Raw genomic sequence first — 11,069 nt, forward strand, 5'->3', positions numbered from 1 at the left:
TCCTTAGGGACCTTCCCAGAGTCACCTCATTCACACAGTGAAGGATCACATTCATCACAGGAAGTCCCAAGGCTTTTAGGACCTCCATGCCAGGATCAGGGATGAGGGCCAAACATGTTTCTGATGACAAATCACAGCATTTTCACTTAGTCCAAGCTCTTGCTGGGGATCCCCTGTGCCCACCAGAAGGTTCTTCTTCAGTCACTCAGTTGTGTCCAACTCTTTGCAACCCCATGGACTGCGGCACGCCAGGCTTCCCTGTCCTTCACCATCTGGAGCTTCCTCAGATTCACATCCATTGAGTTGGTGATGCCATCCAAGCATCTCATCCTCTGTCGTCCCCTTCTCCTCCTTCCTTCCATCTTGCCCAGCATCAGGGTCTTTTCTAATGAGTCAGTTCTTTGAATCAGGTGGCCAAAGTATGGGATCTTCAAGCTTCAGCATCAGTCCTTCCAATGAATATTCAGGACTCATTTCCTTTAGGATTGGCTGGTTTCATCTACTTGCAGTTAAAGGGACTCTGAACAGTCTTCTCCAGCACCACAGTTTAAAAGCATCAATTCTTCAGCACTCAGCCTTCTTTATGTTCCAACTCTCACATCCATACATGACTACTGGAAAAACCATAGCTTTGACTAGACAGACTTCTTTTGGCAAAGTAATGTCTCTGCTTTTTAATATGCTCTCTAGGTTGGTCATAGCTTTTCTTCCAAGGACCAAGTGTCTTTTAATTTCATGGTTGCAGTCACCACCTGCAGTGATTTTGGAGCCCCCGAAAAATAAAGTCTGCCACTGTTTCCACTGTTTCCCTATTTGCCATGAAGTGATGGGACTGAATGTCATGATTGTAGTTTTTTGAATGTTGAGTTTTAAGCCAGCTTTTTCACTCTCCTCTTTCACTTTCGTCGAGAGGCTCTCTAGTTCCTCTTCACTTTCTGCCATAAGGGTGGTGTCATCTGCCTATCTGCAATTATTGATATTTGTCCCAGCGGTCTTGATTCTAGCTTGTGCTTCATCCAGCCCAGCATTTCGCATGATATACTCTGCATATAAGTTAAATAAGCAAGGTAACCATATACAGCCTTGATGTACTCATTTCCCAATTTTGAGCCAGTCTGTTGTTCCATGTCCAGTTCTAACTGTTGCTTCCTCCCATCCAAGTACTAACCAGGCCCGACCCTGCTAACTGTTGCTTCCTGACCTGCATACAGATTTCTCAGGAGGCAGGTAAGGTGGTCTGGTATTCCCATCTCTTTAAGAATTTTCCACGGTTGTGATCCACAGTCAATGGCTTTAGCATAGTCAATGAAGCAGAAGTAGATGTTTTTCTTGAATCTTGTTTTTTCTATGATCCAACAGATGTTGGCAATTTGATCTCTGGTTCCTCTGCCTTTTGCAAAATCCAACTTGTACATTGGAAGTTCTCAGTTCATATACTGTTGAAGCCTAGCTTGGAGAATTTTTGAGCATGACCCTTGCTAGCATGAGAAGTGAGTGCAATTGTTCAGTAGTTTGAGCATTCTCTGGCATTGCCTTTCTTTGGGATTGGAATGAAAACTGACCTTTTCCAGTCCTGTGGCCACTGCTGAGTTTTCCAAATTTGCTGGCATATTGAGTGCAGCACTTTCACAGCATCATCTTTTAGGATTTGAAATAGCTCAACTGGAATTGCATCACCTCCACTAGCTTTGTTCGTAGTGATGCTTCCTAAGGCCCAACTGACTTCACACTCCAGGATGTCTGGCTCTAGGTAAGTGATCACATCATCATGATTATCTGGGTCATGAAGATCTATTTTGTACAGTTTTCTGTGTATTCTTGCTACCTCTTAATATCTTCTACTTCTGTTAGGTCCATACCATTTCTGTCCATTATTGTGTCCATCTTTGCATGAAATATTCCCTTGGTATCTCTAATTTTCTTGAAGAGATCTCTAGTCTTTCCCATTCTATTTTTTCTTATATTTCTTTGGATTGATCACTGAGGAAATCTTTCTTATCTCTCCTTGCTATTCTTTGGGACTCTGCATTCAGATGTTTCTTTTCTCCTTTGCCTTTAGCTTCTTTTCTTTTCTTGGCTATTTGTAAGGCCTCCTCTGACAATCATTTTGCCCTTTTGCATTTCTTTTTCTTGGGGATGGTTTTGGTCACCGCCTCCTGTACAATGTCACGAACCTCTGTTCATAGCTCTTCAGGCTCTCCGTCTATCAGATCTAATCCCTTGAATCCGATTGTCACTTCCACTCTTGGGTTCAACCAAAAGCTCAGAGTCGGGGAAGAGCACAGACCACCCTTTCCAGCCGTGGGAGGAAGGGTCACAGCCGGTCCACTCGGGGCAGCTCAGGCGTGTGGCGGTGAGGGTCGGTGGGCACCGCCTGGCTAAGAGCCTGTGCCCAGGGCCGTGCATCAGGGCAGAAGGCCGTGGCTCCCGGAGGGTGGCCTCCGTCGTCCCCTCCCTGTCTAGGTGCCTCCCCCACCAGCGGTCACTGCAGACGCGTTGCCTGGTGATGGGGGCAGAGGGAGGGGACCGTGCTCGGGGCCAGAGGACTCGGCGCCCTCGGGCGCTGAGCAGTGCGAATGCCCCTGGGAGTTTAGGGGGTTGCAGGGGGAACTAGCCAGGCAGGCCTCCCCTAACCCCCTCCACCCTGTCTGCCATGAAGGACCAGAAGGGGCCACGGCTGTTTCAGGTAACAGACCTCCCCAGGATCTCAGTCAGGGGGCTGAGCAGCCCGTGGCCTCCACCAGTGTCCCCTGCTCACCCTGAGGCCCCCTGGTGCCCGCTGCCTCTCCAGCTGGGCCTTTGGTGCAGGAACGGCCCAAGATGACCAGGCTCCAGTGGGGCTGGAGGCAGCTTTGGCCACAAACACCCCCCTGGGCTGCCCAAGGCCATGCCCAGCGTGGACCTGGGTCTGCCCTCCTCAGGACAGTGGTGCCTGATGGCCTGTACTCTCACTCGGGTGGCTGTCCCCTCGCTGACAGGGTGATCTGGAGGAGCCATGAGCCCTCATGGGGGCTGTGTGAGGTTCAGTACAGCCTGAGACCTGGGCGATTCTGGGGCAGGAGCAGGGGACTGAGTCGGCACTGCCCCGGTACTTAGTGAGGTGGTGAGGTGCCTGGTGGGGAGACCGGGACTGCTCTGCCCCAGTTAGGACCGGACCTTGAGCAGGTCTTTCCTAATAGCTCAGTTGGTAAAGAATCCGCCTCCAAATCAGGAGATCTGAGTTTGATTTCTGGGTCGGGAAGATCCCCTGGAGAAAGGAAAGGCTACCCACTCCAGTATTCTGGCCTGGAGGATCCCATGGACAGTCCATGGGGTTGCAAAGAGTCAGACGTGACTGAACGACTTTCGCTTTCTTTCACTGTGAGCAGGTCACTGCCAGGCCTTGGTTACCTCATCGGTGCCTGGGTGCGAGAGCCCCTGTTGGGCTGGGAGGCTTGTACGCTGCTGAGCTGTGCATCTTGGGGTGAGGCTACTATTTGAGTCCTTGAGGAGCTTGAAACTGGGGGGTGACATACTGGCTCTAGGGCACATGAGGTCCCCGCTGGGCATCTCATTGTGTCTCAACCCCGAGCGGGCTCCGTCCAGCCGTGGGGAGGGCTCAGGCACCAAGCGTGTCCCTCTACACCCCGGGCCCCAGGGAAAGCCCTCTGCACCTGCACGCAGACGGCACGCAGCGCTCCAGTGACCTGCACCCGCGACCGACGGCGGGCCTGCCGACCCGCGGGACACAGGGCCTGGGCCCGTCTGCCCCACTCGCCCATGCACTGTCTGCTTGTGCCCGTCCCCTGACCAGCAGTGCCGGGTCCCCTCCTCCCAGTCTTCTCGCTCTCCGATCCCGCTCCATCCCCGCCCATCCCAGCACCCGGGAGGCCGGGGGGAGCAGCTGCTGCCAGGTGCCAGGGCTCTGGGCGGGGGCCTGGGCTCAGCTTGTGCTGCAGGGACCCTGCATGTGTGGGGCCAGCCTGCAGCCCCCTTCTCCCAGACAGCGGGCAGCCCACAATCACTATTCTTGAAGAGACGCTGCCACCTCTGCAGGCTTTATTTTTCTCCGGCCGGGGCGGGGTCAGGGCTCCCTGGGGTGGTAGATGTGGTCTCGGTCCTCCTCAGGTCCGTGAAGCACCTGGCGAGGGGGCAGCACCCGAGCCCAGGGCCTCGCCTCCTCCAGGGCCTCCTCGGGCCCGTCATGGAACAGGCTGTCCCGGTCAGGCTCAGGACCCTCCCTCGGGCCCAGGACGCGGCCCAGGGCATCCTCGGTCTCTGCCGGGGCTTTGGCACCTGGGGACGGACAGAGCGGCTGTGGCCTCAGCCTCCCTCCCGAGGTGTCATCGTCCAAGCCGACCCCATGCCCCCCAGCCCAGCGGGCACTGCCCACCCCCACCTTGCTGCTCCTCGCTGGTGGCCATGAGCTTGGGCGCCATGAGCAGCCAGATGAGCTGGTTGTCCTTCTCCGGAGACTCGACCGCGTGGGCATCCCAGGCCCTGTGATTCAGAGCGCTGTTCACGTCCCATGCGCAGCAGGAGGCCCGGCCCTGGCCCAGATCCCCGAGCCAGGGTCCCCGCCACATCCCTCCTGTGTGTGGGCCCAAGGAGGCCCTGCTGGCGAGGCCTGGAGGAGGCTCCAGGGGCCTGGCCAGGGCAGAGGTCAGCGGAGCCCGGGGCTGCAGACGGGGCCGCATCCGCTGGCCTGGCCGCCCGGCCCGTGCAGCTGTCTGCCTGCTGCCCCCCAGCGGGAGCCAGCCTAGTGGGTGCCAGAGCCCCGGGCGGGCTGAGGGGCCCGATCCTCTGGGTGGGGCGGCAGGGGGCCGCTGAACCCCCCAGGCCCGCGCTCTGCTCTGCTTGGTCAGTCAGCTCTCAGGGGCTCCCGTACCTCCCCTCCCCAAAGCTGGACACGACCCCCCACCACCAAGGTCCCCGGGGGGCGGGAAGGACTGCCAGGGGCACTCACTCCACTGTGTCCTGCTCAGCCCCGACTTTGCCTTTGGTCTGGACGTGGACCTGGGAGAGGGAGGCCGCAGGTGAGGCTCAGCGCAGCGCTCCGGGGTGTGGGGGGGGGCGGGGCGGGCGGCTGGGAGGGGCCACACTGAGGCCCCTGGCGGCACTGCTGGCTCCGTCCTGCCCCACGTCTCTGGCTGGAGGCCTTGTGGTTTCTGGGGAGACTTGGGGACAGCACGGGGCTGCACCTGCTCCACCCACCCCAGCTGGCGGCCTGAGGACAGGGCTGGTTCCTCTGCCTGTCCTTCCTGTAGGGCCGACGGGGACAGGGCAGCAGGTGGGACGGCGACCCACTGCGGTGACCGGGCCCAGCAGCTGCGGGACGCTGTGCCCGTCCGCCTGTGTCTCCCCCTTGACCTGAGCACTCCCAGGCTGTAGGGCGGGGCGGCCTGGACCCGGGGCTGGGGAAGGACACGGTCCCAGCAGTCGTGGCCCCCTGGGCAGCCCTGCACACGGAGGGGTCCCAGGCTTCTCAGCACAGGCGAGCCTCACCAGGCCCCCTCCTCCACCCGGCTCACCTGGGGTCATCGAGACTTGTCCCGCAGACCCTGCTGAGGGCCCCAGTGCCCACAGGCCCTGCGGTCGCATCCGCTGGTGCCTTTCCAGCCCCGGGGGGCGGCTGGGTGAGGAGCCCACACGTACCTGGTGGGTCCGGGCTGAGCCTGCCTCCAGCAGCAACACAGCCACCAGGCCCGTGAGCAGCAGGAGCCTGGGGGCAGAGGGGAGGGTGAGAGGCAGGCCACTCCTGCCCCTCCACCTCCAGGCAGGACGCCTGGCCTGGCCGGCAGTGGTTCAACTAGGGGAGCCAGGGGCGGGTCCTGCTCAGGTCCACAGCTAGTTCACTGTCCCCCGCGTCGCAGATCAGGACACGCAGGCCAGGCCCACACCTGATCCCCACCCTGCAGGCCCCGGTTTCCTGCGGCCTTGCCTGCGGCTCCGGAATCTCTGTCGGCTGTGTGCTCGGGGCCTGGGGCTGAGGGGTGGGTGAGGGGCCCACAGCACTCCGAGGCTACACCCTGTGGCTCCTCAGAGGCAGACGGCACTTCCCTCTGCCCCCGACGTGGGCAGGACAGATGGGGTGCTCTGCATGGACACCTGCAGCCTGACCTTGAGGCCAAAGACCAAGCCCGAGCAGGGCTTCTGGGGGGCGTGGCCAAGACTAGGTGAGGGGGACGCGGGGGACACGAGGTGACCCGAGGACTCGGGGCCGGGGCTGACGGCAGGGGCGTGAGGCGTGTGAGGGTGCACACGTGTGCAGGTGTGTGCTGTGCGCGTGCCCTGGTGTCTCGGTTATTAAACCACAGGACACCAGGCCCCTGGGGAGCGGCTGCCGCTGCGCGTGCGCTTATTAAGCCGCTTCAGTCGTTTCCGGCCCTGAACTGAGACCTCACTGCGGTCTGGGCCCTCCCGGGACAGAATCTGAAGCAGACAGTCCAGGATCGCCCGGCACCGCGGGGGCGGCGGCCTGCAGCCCCTGCCTTCCAGGCCCTGGTGGAGAGCAGCCCGCCGCGCCGGCCGCCCGCAGCTGCCGCGTGTCCCGGCTCGGGCCGCTGCCCAGCACAGCCTCCCTTCTGTGCCGCTCGGGCTCCTTCTGTCTGCTGACTGGATGCTGCCCGACTCCACTGGGGTTTCGCTTGAATAAACAGACCGTCTCACCCGCCAGGCTTGGCTCAGCTGTCCCTGTGTAGGGAGCACTCGCTCCTGGGGAGGGCCTGGGGGCCATGTTTGGGGGGAGGGGCCAAGGCTTCCTGCCGATACCCCAGCTTCGCCTCCAGCCCCACGGAGACCTTTACCCCTTCAGGTGACTCATGGGGTTTCCATGCACACCACGGGGGCAAAGGGCAGGCACCTGCCCTGGACTGCAGGGCCCTGGCCTGATCTGGGCACCGAGCCCTAGGCAGAGGCTCTGAACACCAGGAGGCCCCCATGTCACTGATGGGCCCACCTCGTGTCCAAGCTGGGGTGCCTGGAAGAGCCGCCAGGACAGGAGGGCCAGGGGAGCTCGGACGTGAGGAGGGGTGGCGCCCAGCAGGAGCCGCAGGACTTCCCCCCCTCAACCCCAGCTCCCAGGGTGACGACCCCTTGGGTTCCAGCTTCCCCCACCCCCAGGGCCCCCCGGGCCTCCAGCCCTACCTCATCGTCTTGACCCGTTTCCCTTTTGTCATAGAGCTGCCTCCTCTGACCCTGGTGTCTCCCACCTGCTTCCAGGGCCTCTCCGGTGCTTCTCCTCAGGGCCAAGGCACCCCAAGAGACAGGGGCTCTCTCTCCCGAGCCACAGAGGTGGCCTTTGGAGATGGAGCCCTGGGGACAATGACCGTTCCGGGGGACTCAGGAGGGAGAGCTCTGTCCCCAGGCCCGGAACACCTGGGAGGAGCCAGCGCCAGAACCAAGCTGGGCTGTGGGCACAGGTGCCCCGGGCCTGGTCCCTACACTGGGGCTCCGGAGCCAAGAGACCGCCCAGCAAAGCTGTGATAAGACGGGGTGTTTGAGGGGCTACCCGGGTTTAAGGGTGCTGCGCATTACCGTCTCATGTCAGGGTCGCCTTCCTGGTGCAGAGGGTGCTTGCGGGGGCCCACAGTTTCAGACCCAGGTAGCCGGCAGCCCAGGTGTCCAGACGCCTGGTCCTGCTCCTCCCGCCCTCGCCTCTCCAGGTTTTATGGCCCCCGTGTGGGCGTGTCTGGACACAGGTCAGGGGCCAGGGATCCTGGCTGTGCTGACAAGGTGACTGGGTCCCCCTCCACCCGTCGGTCACACCCATGACCCTCCCCAGGAGCGGCTCTCAGCCCGCTCCCAAGACCTGGCTCAGCCCTGCTGCCCCATCTCTCCACACGCTGGGATCCGCACTGCCTGCACCCCACCCACCTGTGTTCTGATGCTGCAGGCCTTGCCACCAGGGGGTTCGGACCCCAAGCTGGGCCAACTGTGGCTGGAAGCCAGAGGGCATCCCAGCCCGCCCCTCCCACTGGGCCCTCAGCCACAGCTGCTGGACTCCTCTGAAATGTCACGAGTTCACGAAACTCTTTAATAATCCAATACTCAACCCAAGCAACATCTGACTCTATCCAATATTGTCATACAGTTATCACACATGAGAGCTTTACCAGTAAAAACACTCCTCTACAGGTTACACCTCTGACTGCACGTGTAGACGTCCCCATGCAGGCTCTACGGTTCCTGTAGCCGCAGCAGTCAACTCTCAAGCCTTCAAGCCGCAGAGCAGATCCAGGCCTTTCGTCCGCCGAATGAAGAGCAGTCATAATAGCTCTGCCCGCTCATCACTGCTCCTCCGTGGGCCACACCACACCTTAGCTGTCCTCACCCAGATGCTGTGATGGTGCAGGCGGGCTTTGGCCCTTAGAGCTGCTCATGGCCTCACCTCACATGAAAGGATGCTTTGTGTGCACGCTCAGTCAGGTCCGACTCTGCGACCCCATGGACTGCAGCCCACCAGGCTCCTCTGTCCATGGGATTTCCCAGGCAAGAATACTGGAGTGGGTTGCGGTTCCCTTCTCCAGGGGATCTTCCTGACCCAGGACCCAGGAGACCCTGGGTCTCCTGCATTGCAGGCTGGTTCTTTACTGGCTGAGCCACCAGGGAAAACCTGAAGTACTCACAGCTGAACCGTAACGTTAGCCCAGGGCATAAACATTTCTTCCGTTAATGGCAACATGATGACTATTGTTATTGTTCACTCACCAAGTCATGTCTGACTCTTCGCAACCCCACAGGCTACAGCATGCCAGGCCTCCCTGTCCCTCACCATCTCCCAGAGTTTGCCCAAGCTCAGGTCCATTGAATCAGTGATGCCATCCAACCACCTCATCCTCTGCTGCCCAAGGAGGGAATGGCAAACCACTCCAGTATTCTTGCTGTGAGAACCCCATGAACTGTGTAAAAAGGCAAAAAGATAGTCAACTATTAGCAGCGCTTACAAAGGTAGCCCTGCCCCAACAATCAACTTAATTAGAGAGTTATTCCTAGTAGTGACACTGAGTCCCCCTAAAACTGAGTTCCCTGAGTTCATGATTAATCTCTCCACCCCAAACTTTATCCCTTTCTTGTTCCCTCTGACCTCAACCTGTGCTCGCCGAACACTAATTAATCAGAATCAGGTGACTGGCTGCTACTGTTCATAACAGTGTTAATGGACTTAAATTGCTGTCAGAGATTAACCACCCACTCAGGTTGTTTCGCCAGGGCACAGTGAACTCACAGATCCCGGAGCCATGGGCCACCTGGCCTGAGAGTGTAAACCAGAGACATCATGATTCCTGAAACTAGATTCCAAATGTCACAAAAGGATGATTAATCCCAGCCTTTTTCTTTGTGCCCTTTTTTAAAAAATCCCCTAACTCAAAGACCAAGTAGGTCGGAGGCTTCTCTGAGTCGGTCTTCGTGGATCTGAGGGCTGTGTCCCCACCCTTGCCTGCTGTTCTGTCACTCAGTCCTCTCTGACTCTTCACAACACCCGTGGACCTCAGCACGCCAGGCTTCCTTGTCCTTCACTACCTCTTGGGAGTTTCCTCACACTCATGTCCGTTGAGTCAGTAATGCCATCCAACCATCTCATCCTCTCTCGTCCCCTTCTCCTCCTGCCTTCAATCTTCCCCGGCATCAGGGTCTTTTCCAAAGAGTTGGCTCTTCAAATCAGGTGGCCAAAGTATTGGAGCTTCAGCTTCAGCATCAGTCCTTCCAATGAATATTCAGGACTGATTTCCTTTAGGATTGACGGGTTTCATCCCCTTGCAGTCCAAAGGACTCTCAAGAGTCTTCTCCAACATCACAGTTCAAAAGCATCACTTCTTTTGCACTCAGCCTTCTTTATGGGCCAACTCTCATATCTGTGCATGACTACTGGAAAAAACATAGCTTTGACTAATGGACCTTCATCAGCAAAGTGATGTCTCTGCTTTTTAATACTCTATCTAGGTTTGTCATAGCTTTTCTTCCAAGTAGCAAGCATCTTTTAATTTCATGGCTGCTGTCACCATCTGCAGTGATTTTGGAGCCGAAGATAATGAAGTTTGTCACCGTTTCCACTTTTTACCCAACTATTTGCCATGAAGTGATGGGACAGGATGTCATGATCTTTGTTTTTTGAATGTTGAGTTTTAAGCCAGCTTTTTCACTCTCCTCTTTCATCTTCATCAAAAGGCTCTTTAGTTCCTCTTAGATTTCTGCCATAAAGATGGTGTCATCTGCATATCTGAGGGTTTTTCTCTCAGCAATCTTGTTCCAGCTCGTGCTTCATCCAGCCTGGCATTTCACATGATGTGCTCTGCATAGAAGTTACATAATCAGGGTGACAATACAGCCTTGACGTACTCCTTTTCCAATTTGGAACCAGCCCGTTTTTCCTTGTCCAGTTCTAACTGTTGCTTCTTGACCTGCATACAGATTTCCTAGGAGGCAGGTAAGGTGGTCTGGTAGTCCCGCCTCTTGAAGAATTTTCCACAGTTGGTTGTGATCCACACAGTCAAAGACTTTGGCATAGTCAGTAAAGCAGAAGTCGATGTCTTTCTGGAACTCTCTTGCTTTTTCTATGATCCAGTGGATGTTGGCAATTTGATCTCTGGATCCTCTGCCTTTTCTAAATCCATTGTAAATATGGAAATTCTTGGTTCATGTACTGTTGAAGCCTAGCTTGGAGAATTTTGAGCATTACTTTGCTAGCATGTGAGATGAGTGCAATTGTGCGGTAGTTTGAACATTCTTTGGTATTGAACTTTCTTTGGTATTCCCTTTCTTTGGGATTGGAATGATAACTGACCTATTCCATCCCTGTGGCCAGTGCTGGGTTTTTCTGTTAAAAATGACAGAATTAGCTCTGTTCGTTTCCAAGGCAAACCATTCACTACCACAGTAATCCAAGACTATACCCCAACCACGAATGCCAAAGAAGCTGAACGGTTCTATGATGACCTACAAGACCTTCTAGAACTAACACCCAAAAAAGATGTCCTTTTCATCATAGGAGATTGGAATACAAAAGTAGGAAGTCAAGAGATACCTGGAGTAACAGGCAAGCTTGGCCTTGGAGTACAAATGAAGCAGGGCAAAGGGTAACAGAGCTTTGC

The 11,069-nt window shown here is 56.9% G+C and overlaps 1 protein-coding gene across 1 annotated transcript; it reads right to left on the bottom strand.

Moving 5' to 3' along the window:
• Positions 1 to 4,024: 4,024 nt before the first annotated feature.
• PRAP1 (proline rich acidic protein 1) lies at positions 4,025 to 7,642 on the bottom strand. The gene is made up of 5 exons (XM_043477009.1): positions 7,516 to 7,642; positions 5,635 to 5,701; positions 4,946 to 4,995; positions 4,379 to 4,479; positions 4,025 to 4,275 (listed from the first exon to the last, which is right to left on the bottom strand). The coding sequence occupies exons 1-5, from the start codon at positions 7,521 to 7,523 to the stop codon at positions 4,064 to 4,066; spliced, it is 438 nt and encodes a 145-aa protein (XP_043332944.1). The 5' UTR covers positions 7,524 to 7,642; the 3' UTR covers positions 4,025 to 4,063.
• Between the last annotated feature and the right edge of the window lie 3,427 nt (positions 7,643 to 11,069).

The sequence above is a fragment of the Cervus canadensis genome, chromosome 8, assembly GCF_019320065.1.
Source record: "Cervus canadensis isolate Bull #8, Minnesota chromosome 8, ASM1932006v1, whole genome shotgun sequence".
NCBI classification, from domain to species: Eukaryota; Metazoa; Chordata; class Mammalia; order Artiodactyla; family Cervidae; genus Cervus; species Cervus canadensis.